We start from the raw sequence: 25,605 nt of genomic DNA, 5'->3' as shown, positions 1-25,605 counted from the left end.
AGCAAGGAAAAATTACCATCTCTAGCATATGAAGCTCCATGTTCACATTTTTCTTTTTTTCCCATCACAACAGGAAAAAAGCCAACACAGCATATTAGCTTTTCCCATAAAGCATCTGAGGTGACAAAATTTACTTGGAAAATAAAAATTAATAAAAGCAGTACAAAGAAGAATCCTGGTCAGCTTGTGACCACCATAAGCCAAGATGGGTAAGAAAAAGAATAAAAAAATAGTTCACATCCGGCACCACAAACCTTGCTTACTTTCTTTGAAATCAGGGAATGAGAAAAAAGGTCCATTTTGCTGAGACCGTTTCAACAAAGTTTTCTTTCCCTGAACCTGGAAAATCCAGGTATTAGGGTACAGAATTTTGTTTTATATGTATATAAATACACATGTACATATTTATATAAATATAAAAGCAGAGCATCCTCCCGTTTCTCCTCATAATTTATTATTATTAAAGCTTGTAACTGAGTTAGCTGGACTCTTCAGAAGTGGGTACTCTCCACACACACACGTGGCACAGGGAGTTTAGCTCTGCTAGAGCAGAACAGCCAGACAAGGACATGAAACGTTGGGTGATGGAGGTGGATTCGGGTGAGCAGCCAGGGAAGGGCAGGGAGCAATGACTGGAAATGGCCCTGCTTGCTCCAGGGTGGCACTCTGGCCTGCCAGAGCCGGTCTCCGTGAGCAGACTCGGTGGCGGCGTGGGAGGACGGCTGCACCAAGCCACCCAGCCCCTCGGCAGCCCAGCCGCCCACCCACCCTCTTCTGTACCATCTGCTGAAGAGGGACTGTCCCTCGCTTTTAAAGGGAGTCCCAGTTTGCCCCCCAAGCACGTGCACGCTAGTTCCCTTTGGCAGTACTCCCCACCATGCTGCCACGGGTCTTTTTGCCTACTGTCCTCAAAGTCACCTGTGCCTTTCCCTGCCTCTGCTCGGTTCCCCAGCCCCCTTACCTAGTCCTCCCAGACCTCTTGCTTGCTGGCTGAGACCAGACACCTATTTCTCCCCTGGTCCACAGGCTCCTACGCACACTGTTTTACGTGAATGCTTTCCCACAGTCTCGTAAGACCCAATAATTTCCTCAGAGGACTGAGTTTCTCAGAGGTTTTCTGCTCTCGGAGACCTCTGAGTAAGTCAGGGCTGGTGGCATGTGCTCCTTGAGTGGTGCTGACTTCATTCCAGAGAGGGCAGGGGCGAAGTGCCAAAGATTTCTTGAAATCAGAAGGTATTTCCACCACTGAAGCTCTCTCTCCTTCATGTTGTATAGCACTTGTTTCAAGTAAGGTATTACTCATTTGTCTCTGCAGCCTTCACTCTTCCTGGGGTGAGTGGAGATCAGTAGATGTCTACGGGTAACCAGCCAAGTCACTTCATCGTGACGCATGCTGGAACAGCTGAAAACATTCAAACCCAACTGCATTCTTCATAGCAAAAAGTGCTTTTCTTGAGAAACAAAATGAAAACTGTGTTCCCATGGGACATCTTAAGGACTCAAAAATAGTATTTCCTAGAGTGGGAAGGATGGAGCACACCTACTTTATTTGGCTTTATCTCAGTAAGGAAACAGAGCTACTGGCAAAATTGGCACATCTTTGTGAAGTTGTTAAACTTGGGACCCTGGCTGGAATGTAAAAGAAATGACGGGGCAAAGGAGAACTTTGCCTTACGCTGGGCTTCTGCTAGTTCTGGTGATTTCATGTGCAGGTTGTCCAAAAAAGTTCTGCTAGCCAAGTAAAGATGAATTTCTCAAATAATAAACTGTGGGTTTTCAAAGAGGCCTTTTGGGGGTACTGCTACAACCTGGTAGAGGTAAGTCTTTTCATGCCCCGCCGCTGAGCCAGATTGGAGGACAATACAGGCTCCAGCCTTGGTGCCTGAGGTGCTCGGTTTAAAGCAAAGTAAGTGGCTGCCATTGCACCCTGTAAAATAGAGAAAGAGAAAATACTGGGCTGAAATTCAGTTCTTTGATGCTTTTCCCCTTCCTTCCCCTGTTCAGTCCCCTGAAAAAATGGACATGCATGGACGATTTCCATGAAATGATAAGAACATTTAGGCTGGCAGACAGTTGGGGTGTCTCTGATTCAAAGTGGTGGGTAGCAGTATGTGCACAGAATGCCACCAGGTCATTACAATGCAGCTTGAAGTTAAAAATACCGAGCAGGTGACAGGTCAAAAATCTTTACTGTTAATACAGTGCCATATTAAATTTGGCCTCTGTGGCAAATAATCTTCCCAATTCCTCTATCACTTTCAGAATATTTACACAAATGACAGTTCATTCTGCAAGGAAGGAAGAGGCAGGGGCGTAGGATGTACCTTCACCAGGTGAACATCCTGTCTGCTGAGTTGGTTTTGAGACAGATACTCCCTGTTCACTATCCATGGATGTCTTAGGACTTGGACTGCTGTGAGGCGCTGATGAGGGTCTACGTGAAGCATCTTAGACACAATGTCCTGGGTTTAAAAGGAAGAAAACAGTAAAAGGGAAAAAGTAATTAATAGCAGTGCTGGTTTTACTAAGATCTTGCTGGTGGCAGTGTCCTCACCAGCATGTCCAATGGAGAGAGGGATGCACTTTAGATATGCTTAGTATTTTTTAAGTGTAAAGTTCAAAATTTTCAAGTGTAATGTTCAACTCTCAGCTGATAATCCAGTCAAAAGATAATGTGGAGGGCAGTCAGCTTATTGAGTGAGTGTTAATTACTGGTGACTTGGTAGGGGCGATAAACTCCACCTAGAGAGGATGCCATCTGGAGGCATCTCCTCACTGACTCCAAAGCATGCTTACAAGAGAAGCTTAGAACAGAAATCTAACATTCAGGTGGCTAAAATTCAATGAGATCAGTTCTACCACACGTGAACGTTTTAATTTCAAAACTGGACATCTGATAAAAAATACATTGTGAGGCTCATAGGTGTTGGTAGCAAGATTAATATGTTACTAGGATTGCTTGCAGTTTTGTGGTGGGATATATCAATGTTCTTCCATCGGATACTACCAGTTGCTAAAACTGGAATCTCTTGCAGGAATCTCTAAATCCTGTCAAAGTTTCTGATTAATGCCAGGCAACTGGAAGCTTGCCAGCTTTCCTGACCATCTACCTGTCTCATAGACTACTGCACAGCTTCATGCCCAAAAGTCTCAGCGCCAGATGAATTTTATCTCCGGGGGTTTCCATGCTTTGTGATAAATGGGCAGCCTAAACTGTGAACTGTACAGGAGTTAAAAATGTTAGTTTGTAAATTGCCTGCTCCTGGTTAACTTTGAGGAGCAAAAAGGTAATTCACATATAGACCATACATTTGTGGCACTGACAACCCTACACTTCTTTTAAAAGTTCAGTTGCACCAAAAAAGAGTTCTGCGCTATGTAAATCTCAAGAGCATTCACAATTGATGGTCTTATATTACACTCTAGTTTAATGAAATAAACTACCAAAATTCCTGACACACTATTTCATGCGGAGCAGTAGAAACATAAAGAAGCAAGCTTTTATTTCATGAGGCACTGAGAAATACCCTTCTGACTATCTCTTTCTTAAGTTTATTACAACTGCAGACTGCAAGCCCATTTCAGAGAACAAGAAAAAAGTCTGAGAAAGCGTTCACTGACCTTTGCAGTATCAGATACTGAATCCCAGTTTCCTCCTGTAAGTGCGTATTTGCCACTGCCAATCCTGGCCAGAATCTCTTCTGGGGTGTCGTCTGGTCCATTTGCAAAAGGAGTGAACCTATTTTAAAAAAGAGAAAAAAAATACAGTGTAATTTGCAAGTGTATGATTTCTAGGATCTAGTGCTAACTGCCACCGATTACAACAGGAATTTGGTTCCAGAATGGACCACAGACATTGCTGCTTCATTTTCACTCAAAACTATACAGTCCAGTGGTTTCTCATATTACGTTGTTCTGCAGAGGAAAAGACTGATTCCTTAATTGTTTTTTAAAATTTTTGTTCTGTTCTCATTTTTTAGGAATGAAATGTTCTTTTTAAAAAATAGACAAGTTTTTACCTCTTTGTTTTAACTCTGCTTTATTGCCAATAGAAGTACCTTGATAATGGCAAGAAAGGATAAAAATAATAAAGGAGAAAAATTAGGATCTGAAACAGAAAAAAGGAAAAAAAAAGGACCCTTTATAATCTATTTTGCAATGCTTTGTTAACCATAATGTGCAAGTCTGTTGGGCAAAACAAATGATCTGCAATAGGTTACTTCCTGATCTAGCCAGTCAGAAATGACTAATAACATGCACCTAGCTTTACAAAATCAGTGTCACATGCAGAGGGCACACTTTTTGTCTTCATAAAGTGACAAGTGATAAGATTTTTGCACCTGACTACAGTCTACCAGGCCAAATTTTACTCTGCAATCTTGAACAGCTGTGTAAGTTTAGAAGAAGGGGATATTTGGGATTTTTATACTTTTCCTTCATCTGTTTTTTCTCTTCTGAAAAGTTGCCAGAGTGGTTTTTAGATTGTTAAACAGTTGGTTTGGCCACAGCTTCCTATCCCACTTGGTTTCTAGTAGCAAATTCAATTTCTCACGCTGTATTTTCTAATTTTCAAAAAGATTTCAGACTTCACAGGAGTTCAGCCTAAAGAGATACGTAATATTATTCCAATCTATAACTATCAGGAGGGATGCACTAAGAGTTAAGGACTGGCTAAAACTCCGAGGTCTGTCACTACCTGCATTAACAGGATCCCAGCCTCTAGTCCTGGCTGTCTGAGCCCTCTCTGCTCATAGTGATGATGGGAGGAGAATAAAATCCTGGATGCAAATAATAGTTCCTACTAACTCTCCTCTGGTGAGGAAGAACAAGACCATCCCTAAATGCAGTGGTGGCACCTAAAAGGTCAGTGCTTCTCAACTGTTTGCATTACTTTTATTTTCTCTTGTAAGTGCAGAAAAAAGTGAGATACAAGTTAATAGCACCTGTCAGCAAATTTAATATCCACTAAGTTGTGCAATTTGTATTTCATATTCAAATATATTTGGATTTTTTTTTCACATTTAAAAAAAGAAGCATTTTGAAGATAATCAGCTAAACAAATGTGACTGTGGGTAATGTGTTGATTTTATTTTACTGATTCTGGTTGTGTATCACTGCAAATCTATGGCACTAGCCAAATAGAAACAGGTTTTTGGACATCCCAGCAGACTGGGAGACTGCCCCAGAAAGTCACAATGTATTTCAGCTGATCGTGAACACGTTTGTACGCAGGAACAAAATAGATGGGATAGAAACTCCTGGCTCCTTTTCTATAATCCATGAGGCAAGAGACACGAATAACAGAAAGGTGGGGTCCAACTCTTTGTTTTCTGTATAAATCTAGGAATGAATCCAAGCTTCTTGCCACAGCTGAATGACTGTGAAGCGGATTAAAGAGCTGTGAGAGGTCGCTTTAAAGTTTCAGGCTGCACTTAGGTACAATAAACGTACATATACCATACCCTGAGAAATGAAATTCAGGGGCCTGTTAATTCCAGATTGGGTTTGCACACTGTGTTTCCCATTCACCCCAGCACATCTTATTCCCATCCTTCACTGCTTATTTCAATCTGTCTCTTTCTCTGGATCTTCTTGTGTCAATATTTAACTTCAGCCAACACATTAGTAGGGGTATTTTTGCCAAGTACCCCTCAAAAGTTCCTGCTGCATGTTGCTGTTCTTGCTGGTCTGTTCATTTACTTTCTGTCATTTCTGCAGCATATTTTTCAAGTAGCATCTAAAAACTATATTTGGATTTTATTTTTTTTAGCCTTTAAAGGTGCTCAGATACCTCGATAACAACAACAGTAGAAGAAGAATGAAGCTGAAGAGAATACATGTATTAATAGAAATGAATGAACATCCTCTTATGGATAAGGTGAACATGATATGGCTCTTCATACTCCTACGCACCTCTCCTAGTGTAAAACTTTCACGCTGCTTAAGTGGTGAGTGAGCCTTTTAGGAGTCTAGGTTTTAGTGCATGCTTACGGGCACAGGCTGTTAAAAACCTAAACAACTTGTAAAGTGTCAAAGATATTTATGCGTTCTGGTAAAACTTATTCTAATTCTAGGTCTTGGCATCTATTTTCTTGCCTCATACAACTGAGCACATTTCTCAAAGGAGGCCAGACAGTTTGCTGTCTTTATCTGTGACTCCTTTCTGGCTTAATCAGTGCTGAAGTGCTGAGACCACTGGAGACTGCTGCTCCAGGAAAACCTCTTCACTCACCCTGCCAGCATGGTATACAGTAGGATCCCCAAGCTCCAGATGTCACAGGCTGCATCGTAACCTTGGCGTTTAAGGACCTATGTGAAGGAAAGAGAGAGATGAAAATAGGTTAATCTGCATTCCTAAATTTTTAGCTTCTGATCTTCAAAAAGCACCGATTAGTGGCTGTATCTGCTGACATTTCCGGGACTTAACCGTATATCTGGCTTGAACAGGTGGCTGCCTCAGGATCAAAATGGTCAGTAGTGGTGTGGAGCAAGGTGAAGCCAGGCTGGAATGAGCTGATTAGTGTTCAAGCCCAGCACATCTGTCACCTCCACAGTGACAGAGATGAGTGCAGTTTGTTGGAGGCTCTGGGAGCCTCTCTGACCATCTAACACACAGCAAAGCAGAACAACATTTCAGTGTTTTAAATGGTTTCTTAAAAAAAGCTCGTTAATACTTTGAAACGTGTCCTCCTAAAATAAAGGTTACCAAGAACACTGTGGATGCAACAAGCGTAGGGCTGAGTGACAGTGATAAGCATGTCTGAGCTCAGTTTGGATTTGATACAACAAATGGATGCACACTAACACATATCTAATGTCAGACTAGTAAAGATGCATGACAACTGCAAAGAAAGCTAAAAGGCTTATTCTTATCTTACTTCTGTATTAAGGAAAGTGGCCACATTTTGACTAGACTTAACAGATAACAGGCTAAAACTTGATCCCTTTTTCCTATGGGGAAAACAAGACCCATGGTACTCAGCAGAGATCTGACCAGTAGGTTCAATATTGGCACAGGATGGCAAGTTATAGCAGTAAGGGTAAAATCTAGATTTCATTTATGCTAGTGCATACTAGAAGAAATGCCTATTTGAGTCAGTGCAGGTCCAAGTGAAAGTGAAGTCACCAACTGAGGCAGCATTGCTGAGATTAGGGGAAGAACTTTGTTTCTGTTTGGCTCAGGGACCACCTCCAGATCTTCCACTTGCTTGTAAAAGCAAACCACCCTTCTGTTTATTCAGTTCTGACACACAAGGAGAGTTTTGTCCCCTTCTGATGGATCAGTAGATACATTAATTTTTTGCAAAGCACATGAAAAAGGAATGTACAAATTCAGCAAGTCTGTCTCTGACCTGCAGCCTTATTACCCAGGAGTGATTTCAGCTATCTGAAGTCTATCACAGAAAAGACCAAGCACTGCTAGGAAAAAACAGTTTCAGAAAATGTTTCCTCAACAGATTTTACAAGCGATGAGTGGTAAAGAAACCATCTGCTACGTATGCTGCTGAGCGAATGTTTGCTACCTGGAAAAAAAAACAGAGAAAAAGCCACATTTCCTCCTGTTGACAAAGCTGGTAAAACCCTGCTTCTGCCTCTCTCTCCTGCACATCATACATACGCTCTCTGGCTGTTTTATTTGTTTCTGTTTCTTTAGTTCCTTCATTCATCCCCCCTCTATTAATGTTAGTTTTTATGGGAAAAACTTCTTTGCTGTTTGACAAATTCAGTTGCTTCTTGCTTCACCTGTGAGACTGAATACCCAACACTTATCTTTTGGTGTGGCCATTCTCATTGCTTCTTGAACAGTTACATTTTCCTTGCCATCACTGTCTTCCCCCAATAACCAAGGACGATCAAGTCCAAGGCAAATGACAGAAAAATGGGGCAGTGATGATATTTAGTGGATCAGGGTATTAAGCAAGTGGTTATACAACCCCAAAATGATGGGCAGGTGTCGCTGTGTGCTATCATTCAGTTTGCAAGAACGCTGCTAGATAACAGGGACATTCACTCTGTGCCAGTGTCTAGGGAAGGCTTTGCTGGCAATTACTTTTTATCGACAGCAACATCACCTCATGGATAACAACAGGATCTAGAGAGAGTTATCAGTTAGTGTCGCTGCTATTTGAAAATGTCTCCAGCAGGTCTGTGCAACTGTGATTAAAGTGAGAACACTGCGCTGGCAGGAGCAAGTGTGGGAAACCTTGGCCAAAAAGATTAGTGTTTGATCTAAGGGGCAGATATTATCAAACAGTAACATGCCTGTCTTAGAAATAAATCAGTCAGGGAAAGAGCTTTGCAAAAGATGCAGTGGTGTCCTGCTCTGACGGATGCTGAAGAATTTACCACCCATGAAGGGGTTTAGGTCACCTCGAGAATTTGGTGGGATCTGAAATACAGGCATGAGCTGGTTCTTAGTGCCACACATGGCAGGGCGTTGTGGTGATAAGGAACAAACTTCCCCTGGGTTCATCCAATTCTGATAACGGCTCAGATATTTATCCAACCCCCTTTTATTTCTGTAGGCTTTGGCTTATTGGATTAACAACGTTACGAATATAGGCTTTTCTCAGTTGTGACACGAGCAGAGATGCATGTGGGTATGAAAGCTAATAAATAATCTCATAATTTCAAATGCCAAAGCAGTAGTTCTTCACGGATTTTGGAGGAAACCTGCAGAATAATATATTTTTACTTTGTCCAAAAGGACCCTACTGCATGAGTAGGGAAACAGCAGGCTGCCTTTTCCCTCCTGACCCAGCCTTGCTCTGCACTCCCTGCACACAGCGTGACTCGCACTAGGTGGCAGCGTGCGCCTTTCCCTCGGATAGCCTTCATCTTTGCTCGTGTTCTCATCTAAACCCCAAATTAAATGTTTCCAAAATAAAGGGAGATCCAAGTGGGCAAATATGTCCTCTTTCCTCTGCCACTGTCCTCTTGTGTCATCAGCTCAGCTAACTTTCTGTCGCCTTGTTTATTTTCATGGGCGTATGGCAGACGTCGAAGCGGGGCTCACACAGGGAACGTGAAAGTCAAGTCTAGGGTGGAGGGCAGCATCATATCACAGGATAAATATAAAGGCACTTAAGGCTTTATGTAAGCTCTCTACCGGTTCTGGTAATGTTTCAATTAATCTCCAACGTTTCCTGCATTAGCAGGACCTGTCTCACTCATCACAAAAGTCTGGGAGAGTGGTTTCTGCTTTCAGTTCAAATCACAAGAGTCTGATCTGAAACTGCATTGGGCTAGCAATATTTGTGATTACAGACACTATACAAAATAGCCCATCATGAAAAATAGCTACGCCTATTTTAAGCGCATTGTATCTTGGAGAAAATCTGAATGCTTTAAATCTTGCAAACATGATCATTTTTTGGTTTAGAAATTGAACTGCTGTGGTGCCACAGAACTTTTTTTACGTATTTTGATAAATTTTAAACAGCTCATTCCAGTTTCTAAAATGAAAACCCAACCAAACAGCAATAAAATAACAAACCAATCTGTCTTGGCAATGGAAGATTTTTTGCTGAAAAAAATCTGCTTTGAATTTATACTGCCCCGGCAATGGTCTCAATTTAACAAATTCTCCTTCTGATGCTGGAAGGCTGTGATTCCTGTAATGTTTGGTATCGCGAAAGGACCTTGTACAGAAAGATCATCCCATTTTTCTCTTCCCAGTTACATACGATGCAGATAAACATTGGATGGAGGAGTGTTATGGGGAAGAAAAGATTGCTCAGTGATACCAACTGAGAGACAGTGGTATTTGACAGTAGAGGACAGATGAAGTAGTGAAAGGCAATAGTTTTGTATTTTTCTTATAAGGACCATAACAAGCAGAGGAAGACACACATTTGAAGTTGCGTATTGCAAATACTAAAATTGCTGATAAGCATCACTCCAAGAAATGGACAATTACCCAGGAAATTAACCTCTTGCTCCTTCATCGGAAGGAAGCAGCTATGAACATCTCAAGGGTCAAATACAGCAAACAGTCCAAACCATGCAAACAGCTGTGGGACCCAAACCCACTCCCGTGGGGCTGCATGAAAGGAACAGCACTTGCCAGCGATGCAGAACCACCTCTCCCTGTGCTTGGGGCAAGCTGTTTGGTCTTCCTCCATTTCCCCATCCGTAAAAATGGGAAAGCAGCCCTTTCCTACATCCCCCATAACATGGAGGATCGGTACTAGGGAAGCCCAAGAGGAGATGTTTCTTTAGCTCAGTGAAGTCAACAGTAAAGGTCCCACTGACTTCAGCATAGTAAGGATTTCATGCATGGATTTTTCTTTTAAGTCTTATTCCTAACATCAAGACTTCCCACTTAAACCTTAGCCCATTCCAATGCAGTGCACTAGAGGGGAAGCAGTCTGAGCAGAAGGAGCTAGGGAAAAAGGGTATTTATCCTAGTAATGAGCCAAAGCATTGTGCACGTCAGTCCAAGACAGACACAGGCTTCTGTCGGGAGAAAAACAACTGCCCTGACAAGACCAGGAATAGGAAAGTTATGGTAATAGAGGCTGTGCAAGTGCCGGTAGCCTGGTTTCTGCCTTGCTCCTCTTGTAAAGGCAGTGAGGAAAAGGGAGAGAGGGAGGAAGGACTGCTTCCTAGGACATGCTCATTACTCACGGCTTTGAAATGTGATCCTACCTCAGGGGCGACAAAGTTGGCTGTGTAGCAGGGAGTCATGAGCAGCCCGTTCTCCGCTCTCAGTTGCTTGGCAAACCCAAAGTCACAGATCCTGATGGAGTCTGGGTTTCCTGACTCATCCATGTAGAGGATATTACTTGGCTTGAGATCTCGGTGCACCACCTTAACAAGAAAGCAGTCAGTAACAAGTGAGGAGAGGAGGTCAGGGAGCATCCAGGCTTGGCTGCCATTTCTGGTCTGCTGGTTGAGGTAGGTCAAGAGCTCATGCCAAAAATATTAAAGTTTTGGAGAAAAGTTGCTTAAAAGCCTTGGGCAAACGAAGGAAAAAAAAAGGGTTAAGATCTGTTAAAATCAGAAAGAACATGTTTGACAGCCTCTGCTGGTGTATTAAGATGGAGGCTGCCGCTCTAAGGGGGGGACACCTTTCCTGAGGGCGGTCAGAGGGGGTTGCTGTACAAACACTTAGTGTCAGAATCTCCTGGAACCTGATGGCCCTAAATATTCAGCTGAAAGGTGAAGAAGAAATCCTGTCATATGAGGAAAGTGTGTAAGGGTCTTCTTGAGACTGTCCATGTGAGTGGCTCACACCTGAAGGGAGGGATTTTTTTTTCCTCATTTCAAAATATATTCACAAAAATACTTTCTGTAGGCATGCAACTTCAAGTGGCTGCATGTTTTACCAGACATGCTGCATTTCAGTGGTGGGAAAACAGCCTTTATTTGTTATAGCAAGACTAAAAAACTATCATGAAAACATAAAAGCCCAAGCACAAAATGCACAATATTGCTTTAACCACGAAACAAAAAAAGCAGCAAATATTTGACTACTCATCTGAACTGCTTGTCCCTGAAAAGCGGAAAAGGAGAGATTTTCAAACTGTCATATATAGAGAGCTTAGATTTTAAAAGCCAACTCTTTAACAGCATGTCAGAAGCCTTTCCCATCAGCTGCTCAAACCGCCACTTAATTTGGAAAGCTGAGCATTTGGTTTTCTACCTATCTGCTGATTCAGCTACCCTATTTGAAATTCTGTTAAAAGATCAGGTACTGCAATAATGACTGTGATAAAAAGTAAACAAGTAATATCTCAATAAGATACATGAACTTGAAAATCAGTGTTGTTTGGGATTGAAAATACCACTTCAACATACTGCAGTTCAGTTGGGAAATGGCTAAAAAGCCTATGACCCTACTTCACAAACCAAATGTAATTATAAATACAGAGAAAGATTTTTTTGGGGAAAAAACCATATTTACACTTCAGAGAAGCAAAATCACAGGTATTTGCTTTTTCTGAAAGTCCGATTTTAAGAAGGTTGATGTGCATAGCCAAAAAGCAATGCTTACGCCCTGAGAGTGCAGGTAGTCCACAGTCCTGGTGATGGTGCACAGCACAGCGCTGGCCTCCCGCTCTGAGAAACACTTCTGCCGAAGAATGCGGTCCAGGAGCTCGCCTCCCCGCATCAGCTCCATCACCAGGTACACATATTTCCCATCATCATAGACCTGGAAGAGTAATAGAATAAATATATGTTTTGGACCCGTTAGCTTGGTAAAGGTTGGTCCTTTAATCACAGTGTTGGCTTGCTTGTGTGAGATGTTACAAGAAGAAAACGTCAGCTAATGCGTGGGAAATGTGCTTATTACGCTTGACAACAGAAAAGGCAACTTTATAAAAGGACTTAATCATCACTTTTTTCTCATGTCTGTAGGAACTTGCTGATTTGTCCACACAGAAACGTAGCTTTCCTGATCTGCTATCATGTCAGCAGAGCAGACCACGCTGCTAAAAGCAGCACCACTTCACACAGCCTGAAATGTCTGCTGGCTCTCAGCCAAGCCTCCTTCTCAGTAGTGTTCTCTCTTTCCACTTCCTACAGGGTAACATTTGCCATTTCAAATATCAATATTTCCCTTTGACTCATGATCAGCTAAATGAACTGTATTATAGTGTTGGCCAAGACCTGCTCCCAATGATATTATATAGTTTATATTTGCAATTCTGGTCAATACACTGTTGACATCAGCCACAAGATGTATTTGTCAACGTCAACTGCAAGGGGTAAAAGACATTTTTTGTCTAAATTGGAAGACAGCCATTTTCATGTCATAATCCTTTATCTGGACTGCAGTAATAGGCGGTGTTATAGTCATCAGTGCTAAAGGTTTTTGGAAAGGAATATGTTTTTGGAAAGTAATATAAACATTTTTGCACAGATTTTAAGATACTCTTTAACACTTAAGAATTAGGTGAGACTTTTCTGAGGGCATGTGATTAGAAATTTTTTATATAATTCTCTAAGGTCTGAACCATAACGTACTGGCCACTGACACCAGCAGGATTTTGTTCTGTAAACTCTGAATCTGACACGCTGTGGACAATCCCAGGTGAGACTGCAGGCAGCCTAAGTAAAACATCTCTGACTAAAGGTCATTACTGCATGTAAGCGTAGCGAAGGCTATTCTTCATATGAAATGCTGAAGAAAGATGCCTTCATGTCTTCTCAGGCTGCTTGAGTAGAAGGTAAATACTCCCTGGCATTAAAACACTATCGGGGGAAGCCCAAGCGACTTTGTGAGCTCTCCTGTTCCCAACAAAGCAGATACCACAGGCTGCATGGGAACAGCTCCTGCTCATGAAGGAGCATCCCCTGCCCAGCAGCACCACTGTGTGAGCTCAGCAACTTGCTCCCAAACACCCAACTAGGGAGATCTCACTTCTGAAAAGTGCTGCAAAACCAAACACATTTTGTTGTTCTCCAGCACTGTGCCCCTTCGGTTTTATTTACAGTTGGTTAGACAGTAATTGGAGAATGTATAACCTGACCAGTCTTTCCAACTGCTATCCAGTAATTTGTTAAGTCATGTTTTTTTCCTTGATTTCAGTGGGTCTGGTTTTAGCTCTGACCTTCAACTGAAAAATTTTCCAGACATGGACTAGTAGGTGAGCCTGAATTTAAGGTGAAAAAGATTTAATGCTGAAGTGCTCAAAGACTACTCACATCTTTAAGAGTAATGATGTTTGGATGCTGTCCATATCGCAAGAGGATCTCAATTTCTTCAGAGGGGTCTCTCTTGCTCTTATCAATTATCTGGAACAAATGAAGCACAGTGTAGTAAGATACTGGCTAGCAGCACTAAGCACAAACCAAGCAGTTTCTACAGTTTAAACAAATTAATATTTAACATTCTTCTATTAATCATTATTCTAGGAGAGGACAGCTCAAACCCTGTGCAAATGAGAGCCATGCTGACTATATGCCAAAGCCAGATGGAGCAATAATTAGTTTAGACTCCGAAGGCATAGGCCCTCTTTTTGATGCCTATAGTTTTGTTTGCCTGTAAATAATGGCTGTTACAAGAAGTGTCATTTAGAAATCAAACAACCTGGAGAGTTTTAAAATAATAATAGTTTTAAAATGATCTCTTCAACATAAAAAATGGATACGTTCATAATATTGGCATATGCTTGTATATCTGCTGATAAATTAATAGAAATTACGTATCAGATGGGTTTGTCATTAATGAAAATGTATAGACATTTACTGTCAGGGAGATCTGAGTTGAAGCTATTGGTAATCACTTGGTTCTTTGGGCCATGCTGTTGTAATGAACAAGAGAGTGGCCAGAGATTGCATTTGGCCATGTAACCAAACTTGGCCCATTCCTAAGCTAGAAAGAAATCTCCTTTATATATCACTTTTCTGTAGTCAGCATCTTTTGCCTTATCAGAGAGTATAGTAAGACATGAAAACTTTTTAGTTTTATAGCAGCAGATCTTGGAAAAACATGACACCTGCTGCTTAGAGAGCATCACTGCATGGAAAGCCTGCTGTTAGGATGGCACCAACTTCTCATCAGTGCTCCTATTACCTATATTTGGGATGTCAATCAAAGAGCTTCGATCATTTGCCCAGTTGAGAGCACTGATTAATGTTTCTCACTTCACAGATTTAAATGATAAATATGAAACAAAAAATAGCTATAAAATAACCCAAGGGAGATCTCTGTATGTTGGAATCTCAAATGCAGCTGCCCAGGGAATGGTGAAAGAGTCATTCTACTAGAAACTCATTGGGAGTACACTATTTTGGCACAATTTCTTATTGCTAGAAAACAGCAGCAGTACTTTTGAATAACAGGTTTACCAAAGAGGAATGGGTGGTATTTTCAGAAAATCATAATTCCATTATTGGCTTGGATTTGAAGGCTTCCAACCTTAAATGGGGTTAGTTCTCTCTAAGAACTAGGCACAGAGCACAGATTTAAAACAATGGTGTTTGCAGGGAAACAACTTTTTAAAAATCTCTTTTGTTAATGAGGATAAATGCCTGGGTACTTTTGCATGCATTTTTTATGGCTTAATTATGGTGATACACATTTAAGTACATGTCTAGAATTTTGTGCATCAGTTATAATAGTGCATACTTGAATATATACCAGAGGTTTCATAGTCATCATGACTGGCATGCATTTGCAGTGATAATGATGGTCAGTAGTTGTCCATGGTTGAGGTATGCATTTAAAGCCATATCAGTGATTTGATTCTGAATTAATAGCAGTGTGACAAGTGAAAGTGCAACAGGGAGCTGATGCAGGTAGATGGCTGTTGTCCACATTTGAATAAATGAAGGAAAAACCTCAAAAATAGGTGAGTGGAAAAAATTCTGCTAGCAATTTCTCCTTAGAATAATGGTGTTCTCCCAGTTTAGTTGAGACATTCTCAAAAAGCCAATGAAACCCTGATTGAATGACTCCTCATAAATACAACCACAGTGACTGAATGCGTCCCGCTCAACCAATAACTCTAACATAGAATAAAAAGATCCTCAGGGCCACTTCCTTGGCTAAACTAACATAGCTCTTGTCAAGTTAATGAAGTTACACACATGTGCACCTGTTAGGATCTGCCTGCCTTGTACAAACCAGCAGAATTTACTGCAGCAAGTATTACTACCACTGTGTGAAGTACTACTATCATTATGGTGCTGTAGCAAGCAATATATTCCAGATTCCTTTTCTGTTGTGTTTTCCTGTGAAAGGAAATATCCAGAGCTGTGGAAAATCTTAAGCAACTATTAATAATGCAGGACTATAAATGTATATATAGGGCCTAAAAAAAATCCAAACCAAAAGTAGTCTCAGCTATTGACACAAAACTCAACATAACCTGAAGAAGTCTGCTACTGATTTAGTAGCAACAGCAGTAGATGATATGTAATGCTCTAATTCACAATATGCTATATAAATATAAATCGCAAGACAGTCCCACTAAATATGCATGCTTTTTGCTTTAATGCGTGCACAAGCTGCAATACAGTGATTAAATGGACAAGATGCCCCAAACCACAGAACAAGTCATTGTCAGAGCTGTGAAGGGACCTGCCAAATTCCTCTGAGTCCCTGGGCAGTCCAGTTGGACAGACCAGAACAATTTTTTTCCTCCACAGCGAGAGACTGTCACCCTGACGGTGCCTCTCTTCAGCACGCCTGTGACTTACACTTGGCCCATGACTGATAAAGCAGTAAAGGAGGTGGCTGCTGCAACTTTAGCAGAAATCTCTCTTCAGTTCAAACTGGCTGCAGTACACACAGTTTCTTTATTCACATGCTGCAATGGCCACAGCAGCTGCTTAAATATGCCCCATAGCTCCACTGTGATAGCCGATTCTCCTGGTCTTCCTCTTCAGAAAGTTTCAGTGTGTTGTTAAACCCACGCCAGACTTTCCAAAGAAGGAAACTGCCATGTCAGGGTGATTTGGTCAGTGGTTGCTGCCTCCTTTTGCACCCAGAGGTGTCTGCATCACAACATGAAGTGCTGCATCCCAAGAACATCTGCAAACCTTGCCCCAGCTTAGTGCCAAAATGAGCTGCCGTAAAATGCAGGCCCAGTGCTCCTTATTGAACACAGGGGCTAAGGAAGATGCATTGTAGGCTTCCAGTGATATTCATAAGTAGTTCTGAGATTCTCAAAAAGTATCAAATTAAATGAATTAAATTATGCAAGTGAAAAGGCAGTGGTTTCACTAGACAGCTGTTAAATAAGCACTTTTTGTGCAGCTGTACTTTCTGATTTTCGGTGCGAGTGTTGCTGTATATAACATGGAGGAAAAGCATGCTCCGAGCACCTTGTGCAGATGCAGCAGGAGAGAGGCAGGACGGAGGCAGCCCTGGCACAGCCCCCTCTCCATGCTCTCCCCACGCTCACCAGCCGGCCGCTGGGCTGTTTGGCCTCCCAGCAAAAGCACGTGGCTTCTGCCGTACTTGTGCAGTAACCACTTTCTTCTCCAGACAGCAACACCCAGGCTGCTGGGCAGAGTCCAAAATCATCGTGAACACCTCATCCACAATCCTACATGCTTATCTACACACACATCCCCCTTCCTAGAGTGGGTCAATGCTCAGATATACGAAGCAGCCTCGACTGTAATTTGAAAAGCGTTCACTAAGTCAGACTTAGCAATTGCCAGAGAAGGTGAGGGAGACATTACAAAGTCTAACCGTGGTTGTACTCTGTCTCCTGGAAACAAACCAAGGCGCTCTTCTTGCTAGTCCTTTCCAGGGGGGACCTGGCGAGTATCTGCTGGCTCCTTGGGGCTGTGTTCCCACTGCGCTGAGCTCTGGTGCCCCCCTGAGCTCTCCCAGGGTGGCAACACGGATGTTCTTTCCAGTGGGCTTTGGTCGGCAGTGAACCACTACCAGAGCAGACACCCAGACCAGGCACTTGGCTTTCCATTTCTGTGTTACTGTTTCTTCCTCCTGCTCCTGCTTTGGAGTTTAATTATCTCTAATTTTTAAAGATCAGCTCTACTGTTAGTCAATCTGCATATGGAGAGGTTTTAGCTTTGTCCACTGAATTCAACCAGTGCCGATTGTGTAGACCAGACAACAGCGTATGTGGCACTTCACATCCAACCAATGCAGCAGTTAGGTATGGTCCTCAAATTAATTTTAATACAACTTCTCTCGGAGTTATGCTTTCAGGCTGCCCAGAGAGACCTCACAAGCATAGCCTGTTGTTGGCTACCCTGCTCCAATGAGGACCAAAGGCTCTGGACTGCTTCCTACCTACATACTGGAACCTGCAATGCTAGAAAGAAAAAAAGCATTTAATGTTATGGATTTGAATACAGGAACTGCCATACTCTCATCAGACTTTCTACATGAGACCACACATGGCCACAGCATGTGACACAGTGTCTGCTCTTGTTCAGAATTAATATTATTATTAGTCAGTTAATTTTTTTGCTATCTAGTAGCTTTCAAGCTCTACTGTTGGATGCTGGCAAGCTATGTATGTCTGTCTGAATTTTAGATAGGCAATGACGCTATTAAACCTTGATTAAAAGCTGAGCAAAACTATGTAACTTCTAAATATTTCTTGTGGTAACAAAGAGCATTTGCCACCCTGGTCACTCTGTTTCCTCTGAGACCTTGTGTTTTGCATGAAGACAGACTCTTCTCTATTCCTCTCTGTGACAGCCCATGAACCTCCTGCAGCTCTTCCTGTGCAAGGAATGATGTCTTTTCTTTAGGAAATTCGTTCTGATTTGAACTCAGCTAAAACGTATACATAAACACCCTCTGTTACAGAACTAAGGGAAGATTTTCTCTGCTACTGGTCCTGAGGTTTGAGTAATATGTAATGATGCTACTTTTCTGTTTCTTTCTGTAGATGTGTGGTGAAGAACACCAACTCAGAAAGCCATCACAATGTATAAATAACTCAACTGAAAATGTAACAAGAGGTCTATTGTACTTTGGCAGAAAAGAGCTATGAAGCACAGGGGTCTTCTGTTGTCCTTCAGAAAAATAAGAAACTGAGCCATACAACAAACAGACTTTTCTCTATGTATTGGACACCCAGGGATTGCTTAGAAATTCATCTGTATTAAACAGTGGATGAAACAATTCCAGAGTAAAACAGGCTCAGCACATGCAATAGTGTCCTTTGTTCTAATAGGGGACTTGTTTGTTCTTTGACTATCACATCCTTTGTGTATTTCACTGACTAGCTGAAAGAAAAGGTGCATTTCTTCAGCGGAATTTAGGGTAAGAACCTTGTGATATTTTAAAATGAGTCGAGCTCCATCAAAGGACAATACTGAACTCTTTCTCTATCAAGGAAGAAAGGATCAAGAGAGAATATTTTCAAAATCCTAATTAACGCGTCTGGCCAGTTTTTACAAGTCCTTCTACAAGTCTTTTGCATGGAAAAAAATCACCCAATTCTCCCTTACTAATGGGCTTTCAATGTCTTCAGCCTTGCCAGAGTGGATTGATGAGTATAAAAGAGAGTATCAATACAGTTCTGTGTGGGTAAAGCCTTGCTGAAATTGGTACAGCAACTACATAGACAGTATATATTCATACTTGCTTGTGGCAGTTTTGTGAAGGTATTTGCGTGCCTCCAACTGTGTAGATAAATTTCTTCTTCTGGATCTAGTTATGCCATTAGCAAATGTTACAGTCCTCAGCTGTTTGATACCACCCACCAGCTGGGACTTATAGCCTTCACAGCCCTGCCAAAGAAATGGTATGTGCGAGCACTCCCTAATCCGCTTTGGGCAGAATTAGCCCTGTTAATACAAATTGCCTTTTCAAACAGCTGAAATTAACCTGGGTGACCTTGCGCGAGGAGGACGGCTGTGTTTCTCACATGGAGTTCTCCATTGCTACAGTTCTGAGATTGGAAAAAGGCAAGAAGTAGGAGGTGACAATTTAACTGCCTTTGCTGTCTGGAAAATGAACAGCCTAAAAGAAAGGGTGAGAGAAAACCAACAGAGTGAGAAAGAAGACAGAAAAGAAACATGAGATGCACTGATGGGAAGAGCAGTGATACAGGCCCGAGGAGAAAGGATGGGGCTCTGGCCAGGCTAAGCTGGAGCTAGCAGCGAGGAAACCGCTGTCTGTTGTCGGGTCTTCCTGTGCTGGGGAGAAAGGACTTTGTGCATCTTTAATGAACAAACAAGACTACATTACAACATTTGCTTGGGTCTGACTTGATTTTTCCCCTTAAGCGAAACAGGATGCAAAAGTTCTGTCTAATCACGTCAATTGAAATGGGCAATGGCAGCCATCTCCCTTCTTGGGAAAGCTAAATGTACCTAATACTGGCACTGTGGTTTAACCCTTAACACTGTGGTGTGTGCCACTACCATGGACTGCAGCAAAAACTCCCCGTTTTATTTTAGTGGATTTATTCCACAGGAAGAACCACAAACATTGGGAAGCATTAAAGGTACACCCTGCAGCACGGGCATGGATAAAAAGTAGGTTGTGGGGCTTTGACTGAGGAGCTTTAGTGGGTCATGCTGCAGGGGCATAAGGCATAGCTCTTTTTGCTCCCAGTCCCAAGTGGGACCAGTGTCTGCGTCGTCTTCAACTGCCCCAAGTGACCTTTCCTGGTAGCTGAAACTGAGATACAAGGGTGTGAACTGGGGCAGCTGAGCCACTGGTACAGTCCTAATCTGCTGCTCTGGCTACAGCAACAGAAAGTCCAGCAGAAGGTCAGGGCAGACACCCGGGCACTGCAATACCTTAAACAGCCACAGCTGAGGTTGCCAGTGTGTTTAGCCAGCGGGACTGCCTAAAGATTCTTTTGACCAGCACCAGGGAACTTATGATGGCTTTGTGGAAAAAGCATGGAGGAGGAAGAGTGCTTTATGCACTTTTTAAAGCTGCTTTATTTTCTAGTACATACTTTGAAGTTTTTTCTAAGGCTTGTTTGGAGTGTAAGCACAGGTTAATCACATTTAAGAAGAGATCCATATAACACAGTGTGATGTGATACTCCCTGTAGAAATCCTTTCCTTTTCTGGGAGAGGAGGGATGAGCAAAGGGAGAATTAATTTTGTGTCCCTTTGCACATTAAGTCTACGCCGTATCTATGATATATTTGAAAATTCAGGGCACCACTGGTGGAACTGACTATAGGTGGGATTCGCATCCCTTCTGAAGAAAGGAGGTGCAACAACACATGCAGAGATTTTGACCTCACAGTTTCATCTACAATATTAATTCCAACGAAAGTGTCACAGAGATAGAATTCTGCAGTTCTGTGCTGCTGGAAAACGTACAGGTTTCCATTCCAGTAATATTTCCTTCTAAAAATAAGCCCTATTCATGCCAAGCATCTGTTTTAATTTGGTTCCTTTTTTGATGTCAAATTACTCAAGCTGGATGAAAATCACTGCAGAAAGGCTAACATTATTTAAAAGGACATGGTATAATTTTACATTTAAGATGTCTCCAAGGAGAACTATTCCAAGCCTAATTGTTTCTGAGGGACTATTTGCTGTGCTATTAGTTTTGATTAGCTCCAGAGATTCATTCCCCCCATCCATGCTTAAATCTTTCAAATAAATAGTGAAATGAATATTAAAAGAAACAGACCTAATCAGCAATACTTTTCTGAAATAAGCACTGGCCATCAGATCAAGCTGTGTGGGTGAGACATTTAACTTTCTGCACACAGAGCATGCCCACTCGCTGCCAGTGTTTGCTGACTTAGCACACCTAAGCTGTCAACTGCAGCCGTAGTACTTATTAATTAGCATTTATACAGTAGCACACATTTTCTAAGCAACGCAGAAACATCAACCTATTTTGTTCCAATAGCACCTGTGAAACAGAAAAGCTCATCTTAGAGAGAAGTCTGCAGTTTTGGAGGCAGAATAGCTCAGTGGGAAAGGCTCTGCACTGTGTTTTCGTCTGCTCTGCTCAGCCCTAGCACACATCCTTGGATCAGACTGATGAGTTTTCAGTCCGTAAAATGACTGCAGTGCTACTCCCACCTTCTTTTACAAAAAGCTTCAGGGATGGAAACCAGTATATCATATTCAGATCTTATAAAAGGGGAACATTAGTACATCAATATGGAAGACAAATACAAGAAACATGGTTTAAATGGCCCCAAAAGAGAAACAGAGCCACAAAGGACCAAATTCTGTCCAAAATACTTAGGTATTTGGCAAGCAAGCTAGAGAAGAGAAACATGATATTACTAAGCTGTAGGAAAACTGCTGCCTGATCCTAGGTCTCAGAAAAGATCTAGTTAGCAGTGAGAAATACCATCATCTCAGATTCTCCAGAGGCTCAGCCATGCTAAGGAGAGAGGCACTGTGAGCTTCGTGACCAAAGGGGAAGGAGGCTGCAGGAATCCTTACGCCAGAGGGGATGTACAACCACTGCACATCTAAGATCTGCTCTGAAGCTGAGTTTAAGAGGTGGTCTGCACACATTTATGTATTTCTATCTGCCTTCTCTGTTTATTTTGTTAAGACTTAAGCCAACGCTTTGATGCCATTTACCCAAAAAATCACCAGCCAGCAATAGCTCTCGCCGCTACAAACAAGCTTGCCACTTGTAGAAGTGCTCAAGGCTCTCCTGGCTCTTTGCCCTGCCTTCTCCCAAGTCCTTCAAGCAGAGCGCAGCACGCTGTACTGGCCCATCCTGTCTGAAGCTGTAGCTGCAGGGTCCTGCCTATTCGAGCAGTGCCTCCTTGGAGAACTGACTTATTTCTATGGAGAGAGTATCTGGCAGAAATCTGAACACACTCAAATCAAAACAATAGAAAAGTGAGACTCATTGAAGTTTTGCAGGTATTTGACTAAACCCAAATCTTAAAAAATGAGGACAGCCTATAAAATATGCTACGTTGCCTCCTGCTGTGGTGAGTGAAATTGTACACAGCGGCCCTGGTCCAGCGTGGAAGTCAGGCCTTTTGATAAAGTTGTTCGAAACGGGAAAACCAGGAAAGCCTTCAAAAATACTCTCACAGATCAGACGTAAGATCCTCATAGACAACTTTCTCCACCACTCCTTTGCTACTTCATCCATTTTGCTGTAAATAATTTTCTCTTTCCATCATATCTAGCGGACACCCATCCATGCTGTTTGTAATCACTCTTGCCGTATCCACCATGGATCCCAGATGTAGTCTAGGGCTCTTCATGCTGTTTTTTTTGCAGAGCACTCTGGAAAACAGCCCTCCCTATGCAAATCCAAAGAAGCACAGAGATTTGTGCCTAAATCTGCTCTGAAGCCTGTCTCCACTACAGGGCACCCTATAGCCTACTGAATCTGGTGCCACACTACCAGCTTAAGTATCCTTCAGACAGTGAAAAACATCTTTTGCTGAAGTGTCTGGACAACAGGATTTCCTGAATCCCAGCTTTATAAACCAAATTGCATGGGAGAACATGGTAAGTGTTCTCTGTAGTTTATCAAGGTAAGAAGAGGTCTTATACTTCTGACCCTGCATTTTGTAAGGCTACATTTCCACTAATATGACAGATCCAACTTCTTTGTGTGTGAGGGGGAGGACGTCTCGGTCATCTCCTTGAAGAGTCTGTTTTACCAACTGCTTTCACCATCAGACTTTTTTTTCTGAAACTCCCTTTTTTAGCTTCAAGACATTCTGTCTTGTCTTGCTGTCTTTAGCAGCCAAATGGTTGTCATCCATCATTTATATCACCTTAGAGATATTTATAGATTTTGATCACGTCCCACTGGACTCGTCTGTCTTACATCATATATATTTGTAGCTCTCTTGATAGAGCTTGCCTTGTAATTCTTGCATATTTTCTGCTATAGATTTTCTCTAATTTGTTTATATTCTGTCTTAAACCATGGATACCAAAATAGCACATGGTCCCACAGGGTTTTAATAGTCTTACCCAGGTACTACAGGCAAAACTCACTTACTTATATGCAAGCATGTTAGTAAGACAGAAATCTATAGATTTGTTTTTCAACTTTATTAATAAAACTTTAACTACACTAGCAACACATATATGCAACGCTTGTCTGATGCTGGTATTCAAATCTTCTTATTTCCATGCTACAAATTAGTTGAGTATATTGAACAGCTTCATTACATATCATTCAGGGAATGAAAGCAAATAGGAATGAAAATTTTTGGGGAGACAGAAGTCAGAGATATTTTCTCAATAAAATATTGGAAAGTATCTTTCAGAATCATCCGTATGATCTTGCAGAGGCAAGAGATGTGCTCTTCATAGATAATTTGATAAGCTGTCTTGGGGAAGAGCAAGGACAGTTAGAGGCTTATGGAAGCACAGTTATCACTCCCATTTCCCTTCAGTTGGATAAAAGGTTATTTAATGAGGTCTTTTTACATCACATTATATTCTTCCTCATGCCGTTTCCCCCCCCAGAGTGTGAGGTGTGATAGAACCATACTCTCATCCATACAAACCTTACTGTGACAGCCACCCAGCAAAGTCAAGAGGAGTTTGCATGACTAGGGACTGAATGAGAACGGAGACAGGACCTCAGCATCTGATCCATACCCATTTCAGCCCATCCTCTCCCTTGCAGAGTCCTGTTACTGGTCTGCTCCAGCAGCAGGTAACTTTTGCTAAATTTTAAAGCTAAATCTAGAGGGGATGCATTTACCAGTGGCTCTGACCTGGAGATCTCTGCACATACCCTGGGGCCTGATCCCTGCACCATGTTCTGGCGCAGGCAGTGGGAGGAAAGGTCGGATGAGCAGTGGACGGGTACTTGCTGGTGTTGACAAGCTGGCAGGCTCAGGGCCAAGAAATCTGAGGTTATCCAGCAAACTTTCCATTGACTTGCCTATTAAAATACTGATATATTTATCCATGTTCCACCAGACACTAGGTACCTCCCCGACAGATAAAAATAGACACAAACCCTCCCCTGAAAATTTCACAGTCTGCTTCACTTTAGAGGAAAGTCATCTTAGTGACTTTCTATGGTTAAGGAGAAACAAATCTAAGCAAATCTCTCTAGATCTACAGACACCTTAATTGTCAAGGAGATTTGATGACCTTTGGACTGATTTTTTTTCTTCTTTTTTTTCCTTTTCCTGTTTCAATAAATAAAGATACATGTGTTTGGGATTCCTATTTTCTTTAAAAAAATTGCAAAAAAGTGCACCACGCTGCAGTCAATCTTAGAAGACTACCTTTTTTTTTTGTTATTCACGCTTTCTGCATTCAGCACGAACCTCCTGACATAACCATAATATACGTTATGGATAAAATGTTGTAGAGCCAACTAAATACCACTGTGTAACCTCCTGCCTTCAGATTAGCATGATATTGTATCTACTTACACCAACCACCTAAACCCAACCAAACCAAGACCATGAACATCAATGGAAGACGAAAATGAAGTTTAAAGAAATTATGAAACAACTCTGGAATTCATACAGCTTTTGGTGGCTATGTCACTCACTGTTATTAACAAATAAATAGAGGTATACAGCAAGTCTGATTGCACAGGCCTGCTAAAAACAGCTCTCACCAGTTACTGACTTTATTGATAGGATTTTGACATCACTTCTCTGCTAGTATTGCATTTTTATAGCTAATTAAAATGCACCTTCTCCCCAGTCTGCACATACCAAAACATGCTGAGATAGATGTACTTTCAGTGCTTCATAGTTACCAGAATTATATATGAACTGTAGGATTTACTAGGACTCAAGCATAAACTAACCTGTACCCCAGAGGCAGACATAGACTGCTAAATTTGGCTTTGCTCACAGCTGTGGAACATTTGGAGCCAAATAGCTGGTTAGTACATTACAGAGATAGGAAAAAGTCATGAAATTCACATGTGTTTCGAGATCCAAATTCCACCGTAATATTGGCATCTGCAAAATTGGACTTGTCCTTTGGGACTATCTTTACTGTATGTTTTTCTTCTTCAAGGGAGGGAGAAATGTATACCCTGTCCTTTTACCCAGTTGTTCGCCCCGGCTCTAACAGCATGGAAGGACTAAAAATCTGTAAGACTTAATCAGTTAGATATTCTTTACCTGGAGAAGAAAACAGTTGGCATCAAGCTGTTGAAGCTGGCACCTATGCCACCGGCCTCTGCAATGTTTGGGGCAGTTACCGTATTGGGGGTAGAATAGGCCATAGCAGCAGCAGTTTCTACTTGGCTATTATCCACCA

At 41.8% G+C, this 25,605-nt stretch overlaps 1 protein-coding gene across 1 annotated transcript in view; it reads right to left on the bottom strand.

Moving 5' to 3' along the window:
- Positions 1-781: 781 nt before the first annotated feature.
- RPS6KA2 (ribosomal protein S6 kinase A2) overlaps positions 782-25,605 on the bottom strand; it is a 312,842-nt gene continuing 288,018 nt past the window's right edge. Inside the window, exons 16-22 of the mRNA XM_050893272.1 lie at positions 13,654-13,743; positions 11,999-12,157; positions 10,651-10,812; positions 6,233-6,309; positions 3,622-3,739; positions 2,325-2,462; positions 782-1,927 (exon numbers count right to left, since the gene is read on the bottom strand). Coding sequence (XP_050749229.1) covers positions 1,802-1,927; positions 2,325-2,462; positions 3,622-3,739; positions 6,233-6,309; positions 10,651-10,812; positions 11,999-12,157; positions 13,654-13,743 — 870 coding nt within the window. The 3' untranslated portion in view covers positions 782-1,801. The remainder of the gene's footprint in view (positions 1,928-2,324; positions 2,463-3,621; positions 3,740-6,232; positions 6,310-10,650; positions 10,813-11,998; positions 12,158-13,653; positions 13,744-25,605) is intronic.

The sequence above is a fragment of the Gymnogyps californianus genome, chromosome 3 (genome assembly GCF_018139145.2).
Source record: "Gymnogyps californianus isolate 813 chromosome 3, ASM1813914v2, whole genome shotgun sequence".
Taxonomy (NCBI): Eukaryota; Metazoa; Chordata; class Aves; order Accipitriformes; family Cathartidae; genus Gymnogyps; species Gymnogyps californianus.
This window is presented reverse-complemented; position numbering and strand designations above follow the sequence as displayed.